The sequence below is a fragment of the Haemaphysalis longicornis genome, unplaced genomic scaffold, assembly GCF_048455015.1.
Source record: "Haemaphysalis longicornis isolate Haplotype H1 unplaced genomic scaffold, Haemaphysalis longicornis Haplotype H1 scaffold_8, whole genome shotgun sequence".
Classification (NCBI taxonomy): Eukaryota; Metazoa; Arthropoda; class Arachnida; order Ixodida; family Ixodidae; genus Haemaphysalis; species Haemaphysalis longicornis.
Genome location: NW_027526445.1, coordinates 157897884 through 157924215, shown reverse-complemented (window position 1 = coordinate 157924215; position 26332 = coordinate 157897884). Strand labels below are relative to the sequence as shown.

At 46.3% G+C, this 26332-nt stretch overlaps 1 protein-coding gene across 1 annotated transcript in view; it reads right to left on the bottom strand.

Moving 5' to 3' along the window:
- Window positions 1-25904, bottom strand: part of Gefmeso (Guanine nucleotide exchange factor in mesoderm) — a 35701-nt gene extending 9797 nt beyond the window's left edge. The window contains exons 1-9 of the mRNA XM_077681923.1: window positions 25174-25904; window positions 20453-20617; window positions 14494-14658; window positions 12307-12416; window positions 5392-5492; window positions 4337-4453; window positions 3369-3426; window positions 3030-3122; window positions 168-581 (exon numbers count right to left, since the gene is read on the bottom strand). Coding sequence (XP_077538049.1) covers window positions 168-581; window positions 3030-3122; window positions 3369-3426; window positions 4337-4453; window positions 5392-5492; window positions 12307-12416; window positions 14494-14658; window positions 20453-20617; window positions 25174-25234 — 1284 coding nt within the window. The 5' untranslated portion in view covers window positions 25235-25904. The remainder of the gene's footprint in view (window positions 1-167; window positions 582-3029; window positions 3123-3368; window positions 3427-4336; window positions 4454-5391; window positions 5493-12306; window positions 12417-14493; window positions 14659-20452; window positions 20618-25173) is intronic.
- Window positions 25905-26332: the final 428 nt, after the last annotated feature.

Genomic DNA, 26332 nt, shown 5'->3' with positions numbered 1-26332 from the left:
CAGGAATGAAAATTAAGAACGGACAGGGAGGGCACAGTGTTTGTGATCCATTTCTGGATCATGGTGTCCTCGTCGTCTTTTTTTCAGTCAACCTATTAATCTGAATTGTGCCCAGAGTGGTACCCCGCAAGGACCCGCCCTATGGCCGCCGCTTTTCTTTTTCCCACCTGGAAGGAGTACTGGCAGTCGGGGCTGTTGAAGGGCACCACCTGGAAGCAGAGGGGCTGGCCGCGGATGCTCTCGATGAGCATGAGGTTGGCACACAGCACGTGGCTCTTGTAGCGCAGCACCCCGCCCTCCCGCTGCTTGGCCACCAGCAGCAGCTGCTCGAACAGCAGCAGGTGTCGCGTCCCCTTGGCCCCCACCAGCCGCAGGCAGCCCTCGGCCAGCAGCTCCCCGTACGTTGTCAGGTCCTCCCCCTGCCACCCGTACAGCAGAGACTGGATCTCCTGGACGCGCACGGCGTGCTCGTGACGCCGCTTCATGTCGTTGATGTGGTACGCGATGCCTGTCATCACCGACAGCGCGTTCTTCACATCGGGGTAGCCGGGGCTCTCCTTATCCACGTGCTTCACAATGTTCTGCGAGTATAAGTCATTAAGACACAGACAGCGGTTAGCAAGTGAAAGAATAGGCACACTCTGCACAGTATTTGTCACTGTCATCAAAAGAACTCCAGCATAGTTATAATCTCTTCCACTAAACGGCGGGGGACCAGGATGGATGATGCAGCGCAGAGTTCTTGAATAAGCAGAGTAACAAAACCAGCAGCCATGTTAGTGCCATGAGTGTTTCGGGCTGAGATTGATAAGTGTTATCTCCTGTTCTCCACAGCACTGAGGCAAGCAGTTGAATGTTTAGTGCAATTGTGTGCAGATGAATGAACATCGCCCGCAACGAACAAATTTCAACTTCCCGCAGAATTTTGCACACTTCCAATACAGCTGGTGCCTAATAAAAAACTAAACAAAAAGAACAGACAGAGAGAGAGAGAGAGAGAGAGAGAGAGAGAGAGAGAGAGAGAGAGAGAGAGAGATAGAGAGAGAGAGAGAGAGACCTGGAAAACCTGCACAGATATAACAAACCAAAACTTCTTACACAAGGGTTGAATTTTGCACAAGATACACCTCCACAATGAGTTCAATCAAAACAAAACCAAAAAATGTTACCAAACTGTGACTTGCTAGCCAACAGCTCAAAGACTGTACTTTGGGTGAGCACTTACTGAGGACAAGCTGGTATCCACTCGCCTTACAAAGAATGGGGAAGCAGCAACTTACAATGGATCATAGTAAACAAATGTCAAAACACAATTTATTTTTTCGCAAACAAGTCAGTGATGGCTGTTTGTTTCTGCAGTGCAGACTTGATTAGGGCGGTCTCCAGTTTATTTGGAGCAGCCGCGTGATCTTCGTCGAGGGCCTTGGCGTAAACAAGTTGTTTAAGGTCCTCTACGTAGCCTATTGAAACAGGCGCGCTTATAGGCGCAGGCTCAATAGTTTCATCGTCGTTCGTGTCCGATTCCTTCGCATAACTTCCTTAACGATATCCTCGTCCGTGCACGGTTCCGCAGTGTCAGCATCTTCATCGGCATAAACGAAATCGTCCCAGCCGAGGTCATGGCCACTATGTCTGAGTCGATGACTCCCTGCCACAAATCGCCGCCGGACTGACCCTTGGAAGCATCAGGCTCGGCTTCAGGTTGTGTGTCGACGAAGCCGGCCTTGCGGAAACAATTCTGCATGAAAGTGGCTGTCACCTCTCACCAGGTAGCCTTGATTATCACTACAGCTGAATACAGCGAACCTTGAAGCGGCAAGTTCGCTGCCGGGCGTTCAACAGCTATGACCAAGCGCTCCACAACGCGGGGCCTATACGAAGCTTTAAAGGCACGTATTATTCCCAAATCAAGGGGCTGCACTTTCGAAGTGGTAGTGGGTGGCAGGAAAAGCAGGGTGACAGCCGTCAGGGAAGTTTGCACGTGGTGCGCAGAGCAGTTATCCATCCCGAGCAGCACGCGCCTGCCTTGCCTCTGCATGTCACGGTCGAACTCGCTCAGCCAATCCGCGAATAAATCGCGCATCATCCACGCTTTACCGTTGTGCCTGTACCGCATGGGCACATAGCTCCTAAAGCAACGCGGCTTTTTCGGCTTTCCGATGACAAAGGGCACGCGGCGGTCGCTGCCATCCATGTTAGTGCACAGAAGAGCTGTGACGCGCGCTTTTCTATGCTTCCCACCAGTAAATGTGTCGTCTTTCATATCGTGCGTTTTATCCAGCAACATCTGGTAAAATAATGCAGTTTCATCTGCGTTGTAGATGCTGTGCTCCGCATAGCTTGAAATAACTTCTCCGTTTTTTTCAAGCCACGCTGCAACATCTTGGTCACTTGCGGACGCCACCTCGCCGACAATCAACTTAAAAACAATGCCGTGCCGCACCTTGAAGCGATGTAGCCAGCCACTGCCTGGGCAGAAGTCGGAAAAATCCCGATTTGCCCGTTTTGCCTGCGAGGAGGTTCGGGAAAGCGACCTGCACCGGCAGAGCTGGGCAGAGGCCGTCATTTCAACCCACATCGCGGCGCCGGCCGTTCGCTGTAACCGATTGGCAGAGCTCAAAGACGTTCGTTGTACGTGGAATTTTATGCTATTGAAATAACGTATATTTTGACAGTCACGCGCGTTTTGTTCGTTATAAGCGAAAGTTCGTTTTAAGTAAGGCCATTATATGTGGGCTCAACTGTATTTCGATTTAATATGCTTAAAACTACTGCAGCGACGACCAACAAACTACTTGAGAAAAGGCAGATGATATCACGCATTCACAGCAATCTCCTTTCAAAATATGAGCGCTTGTTGACATCCGGGTCCGTCGCTTAGGTGGAGTGATACCGTACATGCGCTATTGCCGTTCTTAACTTGTTCCTGCGTATACAAGCCACTCGTCATCTGGAGAGAGCACCTACATTATGCAATCAGGGCCCATCCGTAGCATGCAATGATTCGTTGCTTTTTCCAACTAGTATACCTGGAGAAGGAGATGGTACTTGAGGATTCTCTGTACGGGCTTGAGCAGGTACGAGCCCAATGGCAGGCTGTGGTGCAAGGATGCCTGGCGTGCCTGCAAAAGAATCCGACACAAGTCCACTATGTAGCCAATAAGCTGCAGCACAGAAACAACTTCTTCGATCCGCATCCTCTGGACAGCAAGTTCCCCGAAGTGTCGTGAGGTATGTGGGAATGGGAGCAATTACAGTGCTGGAAACAACCTGTGCCATTTGTCCTCTAACATCTTTTGTCATTGTTTCTGGTAGTGCCAACCACCAACTACAGGAAATCACACACGTGTATGCAAGAGCACGCTTACTTTGAATATTTCAGCAGTCTCTGCTTTTCCCACCAGCTCCGTCAAAGTTGAGACCGTCCTGCAAGGAAAAAAATACAAGAGCTTTAACCGACCATTGATGCAACCTCTAGAGTTTTAAACGTTGATGCCTGAACGTGCCAGAAATTAGGCTGCAAGCCACACTATGGTGAAGGACATGTATAGATTATATTAAACATCCTTGAATTCTTTAAAGTACACTAGGGCCCTTTTCTTCCCCACCAGAGAAACAGCCAAGCACCAAACATTTGGCATATGAGCACACACGTCACACCTTGGCCACCATGCTAGTCGCCTCAGATGGAAAGGAGCTTGTAAAGGTGGACAGCAGCACTACCACAGTACAGTGAGCATCTTTTGCAGCATGCTGTGGAAATGATGAATAAAATTGCTTGGGCACAGTTAAACCCCATGAAATGTGGGAACTCTCTGCTTCTAAAGCGATGTACAAGGGTCACTTGTTCCGAACTGTTTCCCAAGTGTGGAAAATTGCTGTGCACAATTGGGAACAACACGCCTCAAGGTCGGCAAAGGGCAAAGTCTTTCTTTGTCTTAACGCTGTGCACTAAATACTTGGCAAGTAAAGCCAAGTTCTCGGCTGCTTCCACACTGGATATTTCATACAAACAGCACAGGAAAGGGGGAAAAAAAAAAAAGGAAACAAGTTCCAGCTTTTCGTTCTGTTTACTCTGGTGCAACATTTTACTTCTGTCGCATGCTTTTTTTTACCCATCGATGCAAGTTTCCGCTGACCACCACAAGTTTCAAAATCTGGAAACCAACAGCGCTACCCAACCACGCAGAAAAGGTTTCACAAGCACTGAAAAATGTACAAGAAAAATTGTCCTGCACAAAATGAGAAAAAGAAAAGAGAGGGAGAGAAATGGTAATAACTTGGTTCGGGGACTTCATCAGGCCCAGCCAAACATCACAACACACACGACACTTACGTGGGATAGCTGGTGCAGAACTCCGTGTAGACTGCAAACCCGCTGCTGTTGGCCACGAAGCAGCGGGCAATGGACACCGGGTCGAAGCCACACTTCTCAAGCTGCTCCAGAAACCCACTGGGAGGGACGGGGGAGGGGGAGGGGGAAAAATTTAGAGCCCTTCCACTACTGTTAGGATGTAAGACCAGCAAGGCTGTATTGGTGGATAAACATATTGAGTTATCTATGGTGACTTCCTATATTGATCGAATAGAGGCAAATACACTTAGCTTTCTCAGAATTAATTTCAAATTAATTCTCATATAATCTGTTTCGGGACAGTTTCCATAAAACAAACACTTCAGCCATCCTCTGTAACCATACTCGCCCCGCCACCGTAGATGGCCACTTACTGACAACAGATGAGAATTCTTTAACGTTTACAAAACTTCACTGTGAACTAATTATGACGGGTAAACTAAACTCGGGTAAACTAAACTCGGGTAAACTAAACTCAGCGTGATGATAAAGTCATCCTTACAGCCAATTTAAGTATGACTTGTTTCATACTAGATAGAGAGCTCTGGGGCAAGCACGTGTGATCCTTTGTTGACATGATGCGATAGATGCACACAACGTTGGTCAGAGCCTAGCACAAGACAGCTTGGCTGTAAAAAAAAAAAAAAGAGAGAAAGACAGGAGTTCTTACGTTATTTTGTGCCAGCCACAGGGGAGCAGGGTTTCTAATAAGCAGATATACTCCACAACACTCATCTTAAACCAGCAGCAATGGTAGAGGTGGCACAGGGGAGCAGGGTTTCTAATAAGCAGATATAACTCCACAACACTCATCTTAAACCAGCAGCAATGGTAGAGGTGGCACAGGGGAGCAGGGTTTCTAATAAGCAGATATAACTCCACAACACTCATCTTAAACCAGCAGCAATGGTAGAGGTTTGCAGCCACAAAAATATCCCCCCCCCCCCCCACCCCCCCCAAAGTGTCTTTCCAAAATGTGCCCATTATGTACGGTAGACAGAAAAGCTTGCTCCCTAGGGGTGAAGAAACAGGCTCACCTGTTGAATACGTAGATGCTCTCAATGTTCCCAAACAGGCTCTTCAGCTCCGAGCTTTTGAGTCTGCTGTCGGACATTTGTGAGAGTGGCTTCAGGTACCCCTAGAAAGGTAAAAGCTCATGCTCAAGCAAAGACCAATGGCAATCACATTCCCCTTGGTTGGGCAAAAATGCTTATTAAGAAGTCCGTTGTCAGGGTGTGGTAGTATGCAAAATTCTGCCTGGATACTAAGGCACTTGAATGTACAAACTTGTAGCGCGCGTTACAATTTTTTTTCTGTGTTCAATAGCTTCATATGACCAAACCTGTGTACAGCGGATTTACGTTACGAATTAGCTCTACAAGAGATGCCATAATTAAAGGGGCCATGAAGACAAAATACAAGTTTGTGTTATTCGAAAGATTTCATGTTTTATACTGCCCCCAGCGCTTGTCCGGATGCAAATGATGCTTTATTCACTGAGAAATTAATTAATTTAGGTTAAAATTTTGATTTTCCCACTAAATCGTGCATTTTCGCGGTCAGCAATGACATCACAGCAACCGACAGCTCTGCAGCCGATTGGGAAGCCTTGTTTACCGTTAGTGAACCTAGATTGTGCCACTTTGACCGTATTTAAACCTGACCTGTTTTTGTTCTGGGAGAAAATAATGCTTTTGGGAAACACAGTGCTCGCTCGACAAATGTGGTCACGTAAGACACCCTTTCTTGCGTCAATCGGCAAGTACGGTATTGTCTGAGACAACCCCAAAGCCTCGCAGTCCTGTGCAGCTAAACCAGGCATAGCGCGCACAGTACCAACAGCAGTACGCATCGGTACTTCTAAATGTTTACGTGTGCTTTCGTGACTTCCACTCTTTGTCCCACCATTCTTACTGCTATAAAAAGAATGTGCCCTAAATTTAAGCGCAAATAGCTCGTTCAGCAAGCTTGTAAGCCCTGCCTAATTTGCATTTGCTTCTGGTGGCCTCAGCCGATCGCACAGCTGGCACATATGACGCCATAGATTGCGGGAAATTAGCTTGTGGGTCGCATGACCGTTCCCTTTTTTCCTCATTATATGACACAACGTTTAACATTAAAAGTGGTGTCCGTATGATTCTAACGAGGTTATCTTATGAATTAACCAAACTTGTGTTTTCTCTTCATGGCCCCTTTAAGCAAAAGACACAAAAACCACAGCTAATGGGCTGAATTTTAGACTTGAGGCACCACTGCTGTTCTGGCTCTGCAGATGCACAAACACATTGTGAAAACAGGTTTCGTAAACGTCAACAATGCACAGAAAGAATACGGCAATGAAGTAATGCATTTACTTCACTAGCTCACTTCTGATTCCACTGCATCAGAGGAACAAAGAGAAAAGCTTCTTCGGTGCAAAACTGTAGGATTGCAAGGGAGAACACCAAACTGAACAACAATGTGCCACAACCATCTAGCAGCAATCGTGAGGAGGTGAATGAACTGTGGAAAGAATCAGATTTCGTTCCAAAGCGCACCTTTCTTTTAGCCTTTTTTTTGTGTGTGTTTTATAAGGCTCCGAACACCGGAAACAGCAAGGATATCCTGCACTAACTGCGCGAAAAAGCAATGCATTAACTGATACCCGGTATGCTGCATCAGCTGCCTTATTAAAAAGACACTGAAGTGAATTTGTCAAGCTCCTGTTCTTACTTGCACTGAAAAGGCTGGCTCACATAAACACACTTTTCATCGTTTGTACGGGTGATAAGGCAGCATTCATTTTATAAATCCCGAAAGAAGAAAGACTACCATGCACGGTCTGTGGCGGCTGCAACAACTAGCAGAAGTGACTTTAATACAAGGTACCATAATTACCAGATTCTAACGCGCCCCCCAATTCTATCGCGCACCCAATTTTCCAGGCAAAAAACAGAAAAAACTTGCACCTCCGACTGTAACGGGCGATTTATTTCCCGAAGTAATCTCACTCATCTCACTCCTCGTCGCTCTCCGAGAGCTCCTTGTCGCCTTCCGCTGACCGCAACATCTCGTCTTTGGTGCCGTCAAGTGCGTTCGCGATGCCACACTTCTGAGCGAACGTTCAACCATGTTCGATGGGGTCGTGGCCCACGCCTCGCACGCCCACCCCGCGAGCTTCTCCAGAGGTGTACCGTAAAAACCCGCGTATAATACGAGGTTTTTTTCCAAATTTTACTCTGTTAAATTTGTGCCTCGTATTATATGTGGATCCCAAAGTTTTCCCCCGAGAATTTGCACTTTCGGTTTCAGCGGAGGGAGCGCCATCTTGCTGCGGCGTTACCTGGCTGCTGCTTCTCTCAGCCGGCGCCATTTTGATTGTTTTGACTACGCCAAGGATCTCGGCACGTTCACCGCAAGTCTATCAAGATGTCGGGTGCACTAAAACAGTATTCGGCTGCAATTAAAAGAAAAGTTATTTTATGTGCCGAGACCATCAGAAATTGCGCTGCAGGACGGCAGTTCGGCGTTACCGAAGGCAGCATTCGTGGGTGGAGAAAGCAACTGGTGCTTGACTGGATAAAGTTTGTGTGGTGTCGGCGGCCTGGAGCACTGTTGGGGATTCCCGTCAGTGCTCGTGTTGGACGCCTTTCGCTGCCACCTGGCCGATTCCGTGAAGAAGTTGTTGCACGAACCCCGCACCGAACTCATTGTCATGCCAGGAGGAATGACATCCCAGCAGCTGCAACCGCTAGACATTTGCATCAACAAGCCTCTCAAAGACTGCATCGGGTCCTGCTACCAAGAGTGGATGAGGACAGGATACCCGTAAGTGACAGCTACCGAATGGCTGACGCGGGTTTCTCCAGCGGTGTTTTGTGGCTGGATCGCGGATGCGTGGGCCAGCATTCCAGAGGAGCTTGTCAGTCGCTCTTTTAAGAAATGCGGCATCTCGAACGCCCTTGATAGCACTGAGGACCACTTTCTGTGGGAAGACATTTCCGACAAGGCGACTTCAGCAGACAGCGGCAGCGACCCTGACGATGACTAAACGGACGTCGGGAGACGGTGCCAGCGAAAACTGACAAAGACTGAACGGTAACTGCAGTGCAAATAAATGTTTTATGTGCTCTTTACCTCGCATTATATGCGGATGAAAACTTTTTTTCTGATTTTGATGTCCCCGAATTACACCTCGTATTATACGCGGGTTCGTATTATACGCGGGTTTTTACGGTACACTTCAGCCACCCGCTCGTTGTGAACGCGTGGGAGCTGCTCGTAAGCCGCGGAAGCGGCGCACCTTCATTGCCATTGCTGCCATTGCTGTTATCAAGTGTGCAAGTGCAGCAATTTGACGCTTTCTGTGACCGCCAATAGAAAAGCCTGGGCGCCTAGATCCGAAAAATTGTTGCTAAAAGCTTTGGCGCCATCTTGAGATGGCGATGGGTGGAACGAAATTTCAGCTGTTTCGGCAGTTGCGGTTTCGTATCCGATTCTAACGCGCATGCGATTTTTCGACCTATTTTTGCGGAAAAAGGTGCGCGTTGGAATCGGGTAAGTACAGTACTAAATGATTGGACGATGTCCAAGATTAGAATTCTAACCAGTTTCGGTTCTGTGAAACAACATGCTTGGCATCAAACGTTATCGTTGGATGGGCATTCTCGATATTTCAGTGATTGGCATACCACGCTTCTGGCATGTTGTCAGCTGTTAAATGCGTCAGATAAGCCTGCCAGCATGGCTTGGAATCATAACAATCACTAGCCATGGCGAACCAGTCAGCGGGGTGTCGCATGTGCGCTTGTGTGTGGCGACTTGAACTTAGAGCTTGATACCTTCTACAAACGAACAAACTAAGGGCGCATTCTTCCTGGCTCAAACGTGCTGTGGTTTAGTTTCAAGTGAGCGAACGAATTGCGACGATCCTCCGGCAGCCGGCCGACTAAACACGTCTGGCCGATTGATTCTGTCGAAGGGTTGGCAGATTGTGTAGTAGCGCAGTCAAGCCAAGCCATCTTGTTTTGACGTCACACAAAATGTCATGGGAAATCAGCAAGGAGGACGCAGAGGGGAGGACAGCATTTTCGAATTGATTTTTCTACTGATTAAAGTCACGCAAACGCAGTAAGAGTGGTTGAAACATGACCTAGAGACTCCAGACTACAATATGCGCAAGCAATCCCGAAATGTTTACAAATCACTTCAGTGTCCCTTTAAGAGTGTATGCTCATATTACCTTCATCTTGATGTCTCAGTATGTCGCCAATGAGAGAGAAGAGAACACAAGGGTGGCGGTGTTGGCCAAAGAGTAAGCAGGCAGACAGGAGGCCTTTCTTTACAGCTAGAGAACTGCTGTTGAGATGATGCTAATTACTTCCCTTCCACCACACATGCTCAGTGGTAGAGTCAGATACCGCAGTAGGAAGAAGTCGGTAGTTTTTTGGTTGTTGTCACAGGTGCTGGGAGCTTCACGAATTCTCGGCATTGTAGTTAGTTGTGAAACGTACAATATTCTGAGCATGGCTTTAACTAATCCTCTCACACAGTTGAAAGAGGGTATAATACGCTCTACCCATGGTCAGCGCAAGAGCGCTTGACTGCATCGAATGGCACTACTTCGCCACTAGTGCTCGAATCATCTCAGTGTTCTAGAGCACCCCACTTCCTCTACTCTTGATGGTCTCGCTGTTCCACATGTTCCAATCAGTAGACCACAACAAACGACACACTTTCAATACAGGTCAATCTGGTGCCACCCAAAGTTCAGTGACCCAGTTCATGAAGCATGAAAGGCTACAGTTAAATTTAGGTCGCCTGTGACTATCAGGTCAAAATGGCCAAAGAATGGCCGAGCTGACGCTGATGAAGTGGTACGCCGCAGAAAACGCTTGCAAAGACCTTGATGGTGTCAAAAGACACTTTGATAACAGGGGATGGAAAAAAAGCCTTGAGTCGACAGGTGTTGTCCCGCTGTTGCAATTGGAACAACATATGCAAAAAAAAAGGAAAGCCCAAGTACGCAAGCATCGCTCCTAGTCGAAAGTGTTTTTCAGACCTCCATTGTCTCATCTCTTGATGGTGGCCCAGATGCTTGCAGAAAGGCTACGTGGCTTGCCTTGCACACGGCCAGCTAACGGCTTGCCTATTGTGTCCCATTATCTATATATCCCCCTTGGTTTCTTATCTTCCCCTTTGGTCACAACTTTTGTGGCTCTCTGCTGCACGTTGAGGTGCAGTTCAAGAACTTCAGAAGAACTTTTCAGCTGAGCATACAAAGGTACGAACAGCGCACATTTTGACGAGGGACGGACAAAAACCCACACCACAAGCGCTGACTGTCAGCTGATCACTTCACCGCAAGTTGTTAAAAATAAATAGCACACTTACATGGAAAGATACAAATAGCTTTCACATGATAGCATCCATTTTTTATACTCGCCCATCCATCTTGAACACATTGAACTTGTGTGCTGGCTGTATGAGCCTCGTGCAAAAAATGCCCTTGTTACCATTTAATTCAGCCATTCTAAACTTGTAAGAATAAGCATAGTGCACTCTTCCCTCGCAAGTGCACTTACGAAATCATGTGAACACATGACCCGGGAAAGTTTCCTTTCACAAATTGGCTGGCTCGGCAATGCTGGGTACCAGCAGCCGCTGCTTGTGTCAGTCGCTGAAGGACTGATTGGTAAAGTAAAAAAACGCAGCACGAACTGCCACGACGAGCCTGCAGGCACAACTGAACCCAGGAAAAAGGTGGTGGTAATCCCATATTTCCATAAGCTCTCCCACAGTCTTAAGAAGATTGGTCAGTGTGTTGACGTCAACGTCGCATTTTCCGTGCGAAACAAATTGTCCCAGCTAAACAAAAGAAGCAACCCTGCCCACAGCGAAACAGCAAACAAGTGCAGTACAAAGCACAAGAAAAAAATTCTTCGAATGTAAAAACAATGTGGTGTAACGGATCCCTATGGCCTGTGGTAAGGAATATATAAGCCAGACAGGCCGATGCTTAAATGAACGGCTGAAAGAACATGACTAATTTCCGACAGCTATCACAAGGCCGTGTGAAGCAGCACGTACGTGACTGCCTGCATTGTGCTGGTCGTCTTCCCGATTTTGATATAAGAGCAGTAATCTTTAAGAGCAGAAATAAAACCGCGACGGAACTTATTGAAAGAGCTGATAACTGCGTCAGCGCACCCTCAATAACTATCGCGCAAAAGGAAACCGCATTCTTGAAGGCCAGGGAAAAGCGGATGTGGCGATGAATTCAGTGATGTGATAATGGTCTGCCAGGTTAGGCAATCTTCTCCTCTCTTCTGTACGCGCCTGTCTCTTAAGCGTGCTATTTTATTTTTTGCAAGTTGCAATAAAGCGATCAGTTAACAGTCAGCGCTTGTGGCGTGTCTTTCTGTCCGTCCTTCGTCAAAATGTGCACTGCTCGTACCTTGGTATCTCACCATCAACATGCCCAACATGGTACCCTTTCAGCTCATCATACTTGCTGGTATATTGCCAAACTGTGGCAAAAGGCATACTTGCACTTAGCTTAACTTAGACAGCAGAAAGAAAAAGAGTTCAGCGATATTACCGGCAGTGAAAAATTATAAACACTATCCAGAAGCAATAAAATTCACACATTTCCCATTCATTTTCATTTTTTTCATCCACTTTCCCGACAATGCAGGCCAATGGTTGATGTGTATGCGCGCATCCAGTTTCAGTTCTAAGCAACACCTTTTGCAAACAGTGAGTACCAATCAAGCAATTCTTGACCCTTAGCCCTTGGGAGGTTTCATCCACACGTGGCCATTTAAAGACCGACGAGCAAAAGCGTGCAGGACGAGCTTAAACTTATCAGCGTGCCAGTAGGGTTAGTGGAGTGAGATTAAAAAAAAAAAAAAAAAAAAAAAGGCAGGATGCAAGAACTAGACCGCCAGCCGCAAAAGTGCGGTTGCACTGACCTCGACAATGGCACCGATGTCTCGCACGTAGGTCCTCTCGGTGTCCACGACTTCAAGCAGGACACGGTCGAGGTAGCTGGGCTGGTCAGGACCGCAGCGTGCCTCTGCCCCTGGTGCACAACAGGACCGGCCAGGAGTCAGTGAACGTTGATGTTCCCAAGGCAAATTCCCAGCCATCATCAATGTACTAAGCAAGTTTTAAGCGCGTTTCCAACCAGTCAAAAGCATAGAGCACTGACGTGGTGCACCACCTGGTAATGTTATTTGAACATATAGCCCATCTTTACAGCACCCAGCAGGGACCCAGCTGATCAGCTCCATGCTGCTCCAATAACGCGCGACACTTGTAAGCAAGAAACCAAGGCCTGAGTCCCACTGATACTGTTTCTTCGTTCCTTGCTTCTTGTACTTGGACAACTTGGACAAGACTTTCCACAGCGAAGCTCTTCGTGTCACTTCTATTATTTTTTGGTAATTTTATTTAAGAACACACGGTGGGCCAGTGGCCCAAGCAGGAGGGGCATAATGTGGCAACAATATCAATGTCAATATTAATATCAAAGCTGGTAACAATATCAACAACAATATCAATATAAATGCTGGCAACCATGACAGTAACCGCCGAAGCAACCTACTTTTAACTGTGCGTGAGATGAAAAGCAGTATCTAAAAACAACTAAACAGTAATGAAGTGAAGTGTTTGTATTCCTTTATGCGTTTTTCGCATCACGCATCGGAACTGACAGAGCTGCCTGTAAACGTATGACTACGTATAGGTGGTATTCGTTGAATAGTTAAGCAGTCAATTTCTTCGCTTGGCAACACTGGAAATGGCCACAGACATGGCCGATGTGCCACAGACACGGCGCGGCTTGGGCCACTGCACCCGCATGCCGAAGAAAAAAAAAAAAAAAAACACCGCAGTGCTTCGTCTGCTTTGTTTCAACCTGATTCTCAACAGTGGCGTCAACAGAGATGTTATTAATCACTCACATTGGACTCTAGGCAATACTTTGCGTTCGGTGAGGTAGAGTGCAACACAGTCATGTGCTTAGCACGGACAAGTACCGCCATCCAGCGGAGCCCGACGTAACCAGTGATGACGGCGCACTCACACGGTTGCCTGCATGCGCGCCTCGCCAGTGAATAAAAGCAATACGTATGACTATGTATGACTACGTATGACTACATGTACACGTACAGCTGCCTGTATGACTTCGTGTAGCACAAAAAACAAGCAAGGACAGAAGGAGGCGACAGGCACAAGCGCTACCAAGTGTAGTGTCGATTGATTGTAGGGTTTAACGAGCCGACGCAACGCTGGCGATGAGACGCGCCATAGTGGAGGACTCCAGATTAATTTTGACCACCTGGGGATCTTTAACGTGTGCCAAAATCTCGTACACACGGGCGTTTTTGCTTTTCGCCTCCATCAGAAGAGCGGCCGCCGCGGCCGGGAATCAAACCCGTGGCCTCGTGCTCAGACCAAGCGTAGTGTAAAGCGTACTACCAAGTGCAGTGTCAACTTTAGACACCACGTGGCACCACCTTTGAGATTTTAGAAAGTTTAGTGACAAATTAAAGACATTTCTGCAATTTGGTTAGGTATTTCCAGTTGTTACCCCACTATATAAAATGCTGGATTTCATATGAACTAGAGGAGATGCAGTCCACAAAAAATTTTCGCCACCAGTTTCTCCCAAATGCTCTGGAACTCTCATTTTATTGTACGTATTTTGGAGAAAATATTGGGCCATCTCCACTAATGTGAAACCTGGCAAGGGGCAAAGCATGCAGTGTATAAGTGCATTCTTGGTGATTTTTTTGCCCATGGAGATGAAACCGTAGGGGGAGGAGAGGTACACAGCTTTGCTTGAGGCACTGAGCATTCGAGCGCAAGGCATTGGAAAACAAGTGTCCTGGTGTGCTTTTTAGTATGCCTTTTCGCCCACGGAGATGAAACGTTCTAGCGCAAGACGGAAAACGAGTGTCCCGGTGAATTCTTTTAGTGAACATTCCATTCTAGTGCAAGGAATCGCAAAACGTGTGTCCTGGTGTTTTAGTACCATGACTACATGAAACGACGACGACAACAGGAGACGCCAACAGCACAAGCCCATAAAGGGCTTTGCCCCTAAAAGCGGTTGGCTGTCCCTCTAAAGAAGCCAGGAGAAGGCGGACCCTCACCGTGTGGGTGGCCCAGCAGACCCCTGTGCATGGCCACAGCGTTGCTGTCAGCGAAAGCGGCGGTGCGACACAAGGTTCGGTTCCCGCGAAGCGCACCAGACGGTGCATCGTCCTCCTCCAGGCTTTCGACGCTCGCCAGGTAGGACTTCTTCACGCCACCCAGGCCTGCGAGGAGGAAGAAGAGAACGGCCTCCATTTTCAGTCCGGCTGTTTTGCGGGCTGACATTGCGTGATTGCAAGCTGTAGGGCCTAAAAACCTTAAAACAAGGACGCTTATGCTCATTGACTGTTTGTTCAAACAAAAAGATCAACCCTTTCGTAGAGTTTCGCAATACTGTTTCAACAACAAACAACTCTACACTTTTTCAAAAATAAATTATTATATTAGAGCACAACTTGAGAATGACAATGGAATTTGCCTTTGTGCCTCGTCACCGAAGTTGGTCATTCCTCCGTGCGGTGCAAAAAATGCATTGCGTTAGTACGGGTATTTTGAATGTGACACGAGTCGTTTCTGTGACTGTTTGGACTTACAGTGATTATGAACTACTGCAGTGACGGAAAACGAACTACGAGAGAAAAAGCAGATGCCATCGCACATTAAGCGCAACCTCCTTTCAAAACGTGCACGCATTGTAATTCGGGTACATCACTTCGGAAGAGTGACATACCTTATTAACGATAACGACTACCGTTTTTGAACTCGTACTCGAGTAAAGAAATGTTGGGAGGGTTTCACTTTCCCATTTCCTTTCCAACGCTTTGACATAAAGGCAAACGTCACAAGCGAGACTGCAAGGGAGACTGGCCAGACTATTCACAGAAAGGTTCCATCTGATAGAATGTGTAGCGTCTATGAAGTGAATGGGAAGCACAGTCGGTTTGGCGTCACCTAGTTTGGTAACTACCTCGCACTCAGCCTTCCCAACATGCAACAGCCACCACCAGCAGTAGAAAATGATGATAAATAGTGCCTTCGGCGTTGCGGCACTTCTGGTTGCAACTGTACGCCAATGTGACACGCCCAACTGTAATTAAAACTGGAACAGTGGTGACCACAGCAGTGTATTGATTAGTTTCTCAAGTTAGAACTAGCAGCAATTTGAAAATCAACCATCCAATGCTCCCTTCCGCCTTTTATTGTAGCAAACTCGTGCTTTCTGTGCATGATAGCATGCTGACAAAGCGCAAGGTGACATACTAGAGAGGTATTTAAAACATACTAAAGATCGTGTGTCTCCTACTGCGAAGATCTTGTAGAAACGAAAAAAGAAAAGAAACTGGGCAAAGCTCGACACAAATCGTGGCAAGAAACCTCAAATAATGGCAAATAAAGAAACGAATGGCGAATAGATAAACTGCACGCGCTTGCGCTGATAGCTTGCACATACAACATAACAAGGTCTAAATCTGGTGTGCACTCAATGCCCTTACCGGAATTAGATTGAATAGCAATTGGTTATAAACTTGGAGGACAAAAGTTCTAGTATCATCTGACTGACAAATATTATGCACGTGACCTTTGCGCAGGTCATATCGGTCCTTAATTGTTTCGTTAAAATAACGAGAAATAACGACAATAATAATGCGGCATAAAACAAACGAGTACAGCAACACCAGTCACAAAATCACCGCCTTATTCACAGCACTTTGTGAAAACCTGTTTAAATGGAAGTGAAGCAATGTGATGTAGTTAAAAGAACTTCTGCAATCCAAGAGAACGGACGAAGAAAGGAAAAAGTTTACTGGGCACGTAGGAAACACCTGAGACAGATAAATTTCCATGAAAAAGATAAGGCGAGTTGAGACTAAACAAACACACGGAGCACGGTTGCCACGGCACAAAGGTCCGGATTATTCGCAGTGAAGAAAGGCTCCTTTTATCTCAGACCTGACGCACGCATCACTTCCGCCGTTATAAATATCACTGCAGCTTTCCTGGTTTTCCTCTACTATCTTGCACACTCTTCAAGCATGGGGAACAATTGCTTTAGTGCTGCCTGGTTGTCACCTCAATGCCCACCACATTCCTCCCAGAGCACAGGAAGACGGTCCACTCACGAACGGAAATGAATAACACTGCATCTCCGTTAGTCAATCTCTCTGAACACCTTGTGGTCAACTCTATGCGTGTCAAACCTCAAACTTAGCTTCTGGATTCTGCTTTGAGTAGCCACTCTTATGGAATGTACGTCAATGTTTGGGCATCAATAGACAACAACAGAAAAACAAACACATGCATATATTTGCTGAACATCAAGCCCTCGCAAACCTCTGCATTACAGGCGTGTTTGAAGGGCTTTTACCCTGGCTACTCACAGTTTTTGCTACTTTGCATTTGCCCTTTACAGATTTCTCCTTTGTTTAGTCAAATAATTATCGAAGGTCACAAGGTGGATTAGTATTTAAAAAGCAATGATTGCCAGTCACGAAAAATTCAATCAGAAGGCCACAGAATCATGCCACAGGTATCTAAAAAAAGTGGTCTAGTTGAAGAAAAATTCCCCCCGTCAGACAAATCGAAAATGGATCTACCACAATTCCAGAGTCACGCCTTTCAGAACAGAGCTTTACCATAAATCTTAGCCACCACCTACATTGAAGAGAGGCAATGTGATGGAAAGGTAACTAAATAGTGTGGGCCTAAGCACCCAGTTTCAGACGCACTTCGAAACATTTGCCTCCAGACTTTGAGTCATCAATTCTGTTTCCATTAACTAACTGGAGTTCGGAGAGTGTTGTGCTCAGTGGAATATAGCGCCGTTCAGTACGCCGACTTGCACAGCCCCGTAAAGCAAATAAACATTTCCTCGCCTGCAATTCTTAAAATAAAATCCTTGTCCCTTTAATTTCTTACTTTACCTTAATTTTTTTGTGGATCTGAGCCTGATACGACCATAAAAAGAAAAACCTACTCCTTCCCAATAAACATTTGCCACCCTTCCACCCACCTATACTTACAAAATGTCTGCATTAAACTTTTTCCTAAAAATTAAACTCACAACAAAACAAAAAATTTGACCCCACTCCCCTTAACGGTATAGGACATAAAATAGACACGTGGAAACTGCCCAGCCGTGCGCAGTCAAGGGCGACATTCATTTGCTATCCATTCAACTCTTACGGCAAAAGCAACATTTTCAAAACATTGGGCAATGCTCAGAGAAGCATGACTCGTGGGATTATTTTCCTTTTTTGTTCTTTTTTTCGTTTCTTGACAGCTCTTGATTCATCTTGTCTTGTGGCTTCATGCCAACCCATACGTGCATTTCATTTCCTCCTTGCCTTAAATTTTCCTCTCATCTGCTTTCACTCTTCTCACTGACTCGCAGCTCTGACAGCGCACTACAAATCCCCGAGGAACGTGTTTCCAAAATAAACTGCTCAGATGACAGGTCGTGATTGCCTGCTCTGTGTCTTGCTCAGTTACAAGTACTGCCTGGATGCCTGGCTCCAACATGCATCTTTTATAGTGCTTCATCAAGGAGACACGAATAACATATTCCTCCCACTCCCAAGTGCCAACACGCATTCATCACCCATAGTTTAGAACAAGCCTGCTAAGTGTCTCGGTGATCATGCTAAAATGCACTTCTTGGTATTGCCAAATGAGGCCATCAATGACAAAATGCGATGTAGCCATGAGGGCATAACCGTACTTCTATTTATACTTGGCTTCGTACATGCAAGAAGTGATGAAGAACCACCATTAACGCATGCTTGCGAGTGCCCTTATTGAAATGTAACGTGTACGGAACTCTAGCAGTGCAATACCGGACCAGGCTATTCTTTTTTTCAATTTCGTAAGTTGCTTGACGATGAGAATTTCGGCTCACTCGGTAAGTGTGATTTGCTCCATTTCAGAGAAAAAAAAAATTGTCCCGTCTCCCTATACTCCCCCCCCCCCCCCACTCTCTCTTTCTCAAAAAGACAGTTTTATGTACAATTCTCATTTATAATCAACAAGTTTTAAAGAAAATACTTGCACATTATTAGTGCTATCACAAACGTTCACAAAGCCGTGTCACCTTACTGTAAAGTCCTCCAAAGCAGAGCCACTAAATAAAGCCTTTATTTAGTGACACTTCTCCAGATGACCATGTTTTGCCCACATTGCTGGAGTTCTTTACTCCTTTTCAGAAAAGCAACTTTATCTCGTGGAACCAAGTGTTGCCATTTGTATCTTCGGATGTACTCGCCAGATCAGCATAATTCTTGCTGCATTCGAAAGCTAATCAATCAGATATTAGCCCCATAAAACTATGCCCTTGCAGAGCACAAGTATAAAATGTGGTATAATTTGGCCATAACAATAGTACTTCATAACATCAAATTTCATATTTCATATGGCCCTAATGTTTTGCAATAAGAAGGCTTTTTTTAAAAAGACAGCTTCTTTTTGCGGTCATTGGTTGGCAAGGCATTCGACCGTATTGCCAGAGTTAGCTTTCCTTTATTTCCATATTTATGTACACTTCATTAGGTGTTTGCTTCAATAGCTTCTATCGTGCAGAGGAGACAAAAACAAAAAGAAAACAGCACACACAGATAACACATGACCGAAATTTAGAAGAAGAAAATTTAATTCAAATTCACAAAGCAGCATGGCCTCAACATTAAAGGCCAACTGCACTCAAAATTTTGATCGCGCGAAATCACTGTTCCTGCATAGTATGTTTAAAAAGACCGCGACGTACGAAGTATGACGCCTAAAATGTGTGTAATTACGCCGCAAGCGACCAGCAAAAATCGATGATTTTGAAAACGAAACTGGGCAAAACGCGGCCATTATGGACAGGCGGAAGTGACGTACCAGCCGTCGGCGCGAGCGGCCAGACGGCCTGGCCTGGCGGCGTGAGCTGTGCGGACCGGCCGACGCGGCCGACTCGGTCAGCCAGGAGGAGAATGTGAGCGCGCGCGTGCGGGGGTGTGGGAGGCGCGCGGAAAAGCGAGCTTTTGTCCCGCAAGCACAACACTATTTGTGCGCTCCGACAGCAGCACACCGCGCAGGCATGATGTCGCGACGACACTCGAAAAGGAGAGAACCGTACGGTTAACGAAGCCTCTTCGGAGCCATGAAAGCCAGGCGTACCGGCGGCGTGAAATAAGAGTTTCCTGGATTCTCCCGCTGCGAGGCAGGCTGATCGGCCTGGACGGCTGGCATGTCACTTCCGCTAAATGGCTGTTTGCGCGACACGCCGGCAGGTGCTCTGCCGTCTGCAAGGACGGTATTTTGAGTGCCTGAAACTGAATAACCACGCATTGCACAGAGATACCGGTCGCGTCGCAGTAGTTCTCATGGTCCCTACTACACATTTCGAAGGCATTTAGCCAGGGTGAAATTTGAGTGCAGTTGGCCTTTAAAGGGACAGTCACGACACAATGCAGGTTAGGCTCATTTCAAGGACTAGGCGCTGCGCTGCTGACTGTGAGGTCGCAGGTTCGATTCCCGGCCACGGCGGCCGCTTTTCTGATGGAGGCAAAAAGCAAAAAAAGCAAAAACGCCCGTGTGTACAAGATTTCGGCGCACGTTAAACATCCCCAGGTGGTCAAAATTAAACCGGTGCCCTCCACTACGGCGCGCCTCATCGCCTATGTTGCGTCGGCGCGTTAAACCCTACAATCAATCAATCAATAATTTCAAGGACTGCTCCATCAAAACAACATTCCAGCAAATTTCAGTCAAACTTTTGTAAAGAAAAAAAAATGAAACAGTGGCAACTCAATGGCCACTATCTCACACTATTCTTATAACATCACGGGGACTCATTTGCGAGACTGGCGGTTGCTGAAAAAAGCTAACACCAACAAACACAATCTGAGTGATCACGCTTGTACTCCTTTTTAACCGCACAGCGGACTGATAGCATCAAGTTAGTGCAATGACCATTCTGTACCTGACCACAAAGAATCAGGCATGAAGTCGCTGAAGCTAGCCTAAACTACGCTCTTGACATACCTGCAGGCAGGAGAGACGAGGACGAAGACGAGGACGACGAGCAGTCTGAGCTCGAGCTGAGGGGCCGGCGAGCAGGCGGACGTGAGGGGGCCTGGTCCGAGCGCAGCTCGGAGGCCAAGCTATCATACATGGCCAGCAGGGTGCCACTAATCTCCAGCGATGGGCCTGGAACAGAAACAAGAACAACCCTTACCCTGTGTTTCAATCCCGCATCGAAGAAAACTTTGGCAAGGAGAGAAAAAAGCATACCGGGGAACTGGGAGCTAAAAAGACACTGGTGAGAATTAAGAGCACTGTCTAATTACGCCAGCAATTTAGAGTCTAGAAAATGTAGACCACGCTAAGTTTTAATGCTACTGGTATTCTTAAACCGAATTCCGCTTCTCTGTCCTGTACCCCATCCCCTCAAAACAATAAAGAAAATTAAACTGGGAAACAATACCCAAAAGGACGTAGAATGGGGCTAGTTGGTGATGTTTCATTTTAAATTGCACTACGTATACAAAGACAAATGGGACGCTAAGAGGACTGGAGTGAGGCCCAGTCTCATTAGCCTCCCATTTGTCTTTGTATAGGTAGCGCAACTTAATAATGAACACCCACTCAAGCTACAGTAGGTTGAAAACCAATTAAAAATAAATAAACAGGGGTAAACACCCAGACTGTAGTTTTTACCCCCAAGTCATTTTTTTTTCTTTTTTTAAAAGGGGCATGTCAGAATAATTCATGCCTAAACAGTGAGACATGCACGTTCACGTGTGCAATGTGAAACGTGCGAAAGCAGAAGTGAGAACACTGAACCGGGAAATGGCGAGCGTCCACAGTGCAGGGAAAAGACTCGTGTGAACCATCTTCCCCTCCTCTTTTTTCCATGTCCCACAACAGGACCTACTGGCCTCCTCCTAATAAAGTCATCCATTCCATTCCGTATCAAGAAAAAGGGTGAACACTGCATCAACGACACGTCAGTGCTTCTGTGTGGTAATGAGATTTCCTTTTCTGAAGCTTTGTCGGTGGTTCCAACTCTTTCGTCAAACTTCGCATCCTTCCTGTGATAAACAATTGTATTTACATAACTAAGGTATTCCAAGGAGAATTGATCTAGATGTTGCAATGCTTCCAGTAAATTTATTTTAAAGCGAGCACTTGTCCCGTTGTGCTTGTGTGTCGTGTTTTTGGTGCTGTAGTTTTTAGAATAACTTTCCTCTAGCATAAAGCAACAAGAGTTCGCATGTAAGGGGCATCTCTGTCAATTGGAAGACTTTCCGAAACACGCAGAAAAGACGTTTAACAAAATGACGCCTAAACTAGGGTTTTCGACCCCACACCTCCCATTTCAGAACGAATGCAAAAAACCTCGCGGACTATTGGACTAATTTTAATAAAACTTAGGCCAAAATCTGGATAATCGGACTCCCTTTTTTTCCTTCAACCTGCTTTCATTGAATGCTGCATAAGTCTTGGCTGTGTCCCAAAAGGTCACTCAATGCAAGCCCGCATACTAACAATAGATGTGAATGAAATGTCAAAAAAAAGAAAAAGGAAAAATGTTCAGAAATCTATTCCTTGGTGCAACTTGAAAAAAAAAATTAAATCTAACAAAAAGTGCAAGTTTGGCTTGTGTCCTTTTACACAATGTTGAAAACTCAAAAAAAGAAAAAGAAAGTGGAGTACCAAGTTCGTTAGCTGAAACTCGTGCACGACAAATGCGTTCAAGCGAGCCAGCATTCCAAGCCATTTATCACACTCTCGCAGAGCTCAGCTCTTGTTTGGCACTGTTTGAAGGACAATCAATCAGCCTGAGCACTGCACTGATGCTTCGCCTCCGCAGCGTACGCAGGGTTTCACCGCGTCAAAGCTTTTCTAAAACAAGGAACAAGAAGCAGCGCTGCTCAGCTGTTAAAGTTCTTACACAGTATGGGTACTCACTCCAGCATTAGCCTGGAATACTGCTTCTTGAGCTATTTCAGTTAACCCTTTCGTACCCCAAACTATGGCCAATCCCCCTGAGTGAGAAGGCAAGTTTGAGAAAGCAAGAACACATGAAGTAAGGAAATTAAACAAGTCCTAACCGGTCTATGGCTGTGGGCTTGCAGACGCTGCAAAAGTTTAGCCTATCGAAATCACAATGGCATAAAACAATGCTGAAAACTTGTGAAATGTCGCTGTAGTGCTTTGTGAGCATCTGGCATTCCCTCCTCTTCTGCACTTAAGAATGCAGCTACACCTCAAGATGAACTGCACTGTAAAATGAAACATTGCCACGACTGATATCGACATGACGGAAATAAAATTGCGCTACAAAGACGGGACGACAGAAGAAGTCCCGTCCTTGTAGCGCAATTTTATTTCCATCATACGAATCACACGCGTTTTTCGAGTCAAAACAATTTCTTGCTTCCGAAGATTCGAACTAATTATGGTAAGCATACAATACAGTTTTCAGCGATATCTTTTTGGAATTCTTTACCCAGCTATATTAAAACAAATTCTTTCTATAAGTTCAAAACTGTACTTAGGAACTACCTGCTTAACATTTAAATTTCTTGTGGTATATTAATGTTCCATTTTTTTATTGTATCTCGTTGTTTATATTTTGCTTGAAATCTACTACTTGTTATAACTGTATCTAAAGTTCTATTTAGTTTTATATTTTGTCTCTGAAAACATAGTTAGGTATTGTTCAATAGTTCTGTATAGTTTTATAGTTTGGCTTTGTATATGTAGTTCTTTATGGTTCAATAGTTCTGTATACCTTTTTATTTTTTTTTAACGTCGCTCGTAATATTTTGTGTATCGTCATCGGAGGTCCCGCGTACGGCTTCGGTCTTGGGACCTCCGTCTGTATTACAACCCATATGTAAATATGTATACATCCCTGAATAAAATTGAATTGAATTGAATTGAATCATGTCAGACCAACTAGCCCGTCAGAATGCTTTGATGATATCGACAACGCAGCCCCAAATGAGTGCTCAACAAACTCTTTTCGTTGTTCTCTACATCGTCTTTAGACCAAAGCTCCCTCATGCACAACTGTTCTTTAAATCACAACATACAGTCGGAATGGTTTTTCTAAGCCAGTGTCACGTATCTTAATTAAGGTCGCAATGCGGGAAAGCAGTAGCTAGGCATTAAAATGCTAAAATTGTTCTCAATAAGAGTGAGAGGTATGCAAGCGTTTTTTCTGTCAACACAAAAGGGTACATTCAGACTAAAATCATGCCTCCTTGAACAAATCCTTTGCCAGTAGCTTAACTATGAGATATTCAGGCCAAGTAAGCCAAACCTTCTTGAAGCAACAACAACAAAAAAAATCGGCTATTAAATCTTTTCCCCATTGCATAGCTTGCTCTGACAAAGTGGTGATTTGCACAACAAGGAAACCCACCAAGGCCATCAAGAAAGGAGGAACCGATAAACACGAAGCAAGCATGTCCACCAATCAGCTGTTTCTCATGCAATGAATGTGTCTGCTTCAAAATAATAACAGCAATAATAATAACAAGCCAGTTCTTATATAGCACAAAGCTTGTCCGGATGGGAAACCCAGAGCCGTTTTTGTTGTTGTAAGAGAAGCAATTAAGCTTCCAGGTCAGTTTAACAGGTCGGACTCAGTTTATCTTTGAATCTTAACGAACCATACTTGAATCTTATCCACAATCCCATTCAGCCGACATAACCCCTTCCGCTCTAGTGAACTTTACTCAAGGGCTCGGCAACGTTTACTTCGAGGGGGGACTTCTTATCAAACTTAGAAAGGTTATCTGCTTGGCCCTGTTCCTTTCACTGGCTATCTATCTGGGTGCCGCACGTTTTCATCTCTCTCTCTCTCTCCACTGTTCCCGCCAAACTCACTTCCAATGACCTACCCCACTTTTATCTAGTGTCCACAAACATAAGGACTACCTGTCCCCTTGTTTGAAGCGCTTGTTAATGAAGTCGGAGACAATGAAGAGCGGTGCAGCGGTGAATATTAACAAGACCGGAACCTAGCTTAGCTAGCAAAAACAAGGACGCGATGGAACGGTGCCAACCACTTGGTAACAAAACGACCTTGAGTGCGCATACTGCTTCGTTCGCTGCCTTCCCAAGAAACGAGTGAATGAAACTGCCGCCTTGTTTGACAACGTCGAACACGCACACGCGTCATTGTCACTTTTCGTGCCGAGCTGCAAAATTTTTGACAGCGCGAATGGCAGTAGCAGCCTGACCAGCGTTGCCACTGAATGTCAACCCCACACAAGTTCGTTGTGAGCCAGCTCAACTTTTAAATAAGAAACAATGCTTGTAGCAGTCGACTTACTGCATGAAGCTGTCCTAAATCAACGTTAACCACGAAAATCCACACTCTCGATTCCCGTGTAAAGTTTTTTTTATAAACCGGGTCGGGGGAATTTCGGATTAAAATGACACGCATTTTAACTGTCAACGTTTAAACCCGCTTTTGTGGACCGAAATGCGTGGCCGACGCTCGGCACCAGCGAGGCGGGCGTCATCTCAAGTGGTTACAAGGACCTTTTGAGGAAAATGTAAGTGGTCCCCTGCGCGGCCTTGCGAGTGCACGACGCTGGCGTCCGGCTCCGCGCTGCATTCTTTCGACTAGCCCCCCGTGCGCGGCGATACGGGAAGTTGTTGTCAAAGGCCGTCGCTCCCTGCGCGTGCTGGCTCAGCAAACAGCGCGTGCTGCTTTTGCGCTTTCCACCCTCGATGAAACTCACCGAAAAAGTCCTCCCACTGAACCGAATCGTCCGAGTCCGAGCGCGCGTCGCCTCGGCCCATACTCCAGACGGGCGCACTCCTGTCACCGTCGCCGAGCCAACAGCCTCGTCACACCACGGTCAAATCCACGCCGCGTCACCGAGGCATCCCCGACGATGCCGAGACCGCGAGAGCCATCGGCCTCATTCCTCGCCATCGTCCGCCGCCGCCGGGGCAAAAGTTGGGAATGCGTGCGCCGTAATCCTTCCACGGCCTGTTACAAAGGCACGGCGGCACAGTCGTGGAGGCGTCGGTCAACTCTTCCGTCCGTGCGCTGAAACTTCTCGGCACTCGCTGCCCCGCGCCAGAGCTCGAGCCGCGCCTCATCGCAGTTTTCGTCTCGCCGCAAACACAGAAACAGCAAGGCGCCGCTTTCTTGCGCAACGCGCACGGGGGTGCGGAGTGAGAGAAAGAAAAGAAAAAACGAAAGCTTGGGAGCAGCGCTCACGCAGGCACAGCTGTGCCATGTGCGTGAACGCTGGGGCTTTTAGCGACACACGAGGCGGTCGAACGGCACGCACGGAGTAGGAAGGTGACAAAAATGCCCACGACGACACTGCATGCACGGGCAGCGTCAACAGCGCGTGGCCTTGCAGAAACTTTCCAAACGTCGGTCGCGTCTTCGCCACATTCACCAAGCAGCCAGGCACCAAGCCGACCGAGCGCCCGAGGCGAAGGCCACCCCAGCATACTTTTGCGAGCACTGCAAGAAAGTCGAGTAACAGTTCACTCAATTACTCACACATTAAAAAAAAAAGAGATGGTTGAACATTTAACAAAGAATAGTTTTTCTTTATTCATACTTTTCAAACCAAAAATTAAAGAAGTCTGGCCACACTAAAAAAACGCAGAACAATCCAACTCGATCCAAAGCCACCGTTTAAAATTCTTGGCGCGCATTTTGAACATTTTCGGGCACAGACGGCTTGAATTTTTTGTGTTGTTAACGTATTCGCAACCCAAAGCGGAGAGTACAGATTAGTAGAAGTAACCGCAGTTTTCGGCACTTCTCGGGTGCATAGTGTGAGCATGCGCAACACCGTCGGGTTCGGCCGAGCGTAGAGTTTCTCATACCGGTATTAGCCGCTCCAGCAGCTATCGCCGGACAGCCGTGGCGTT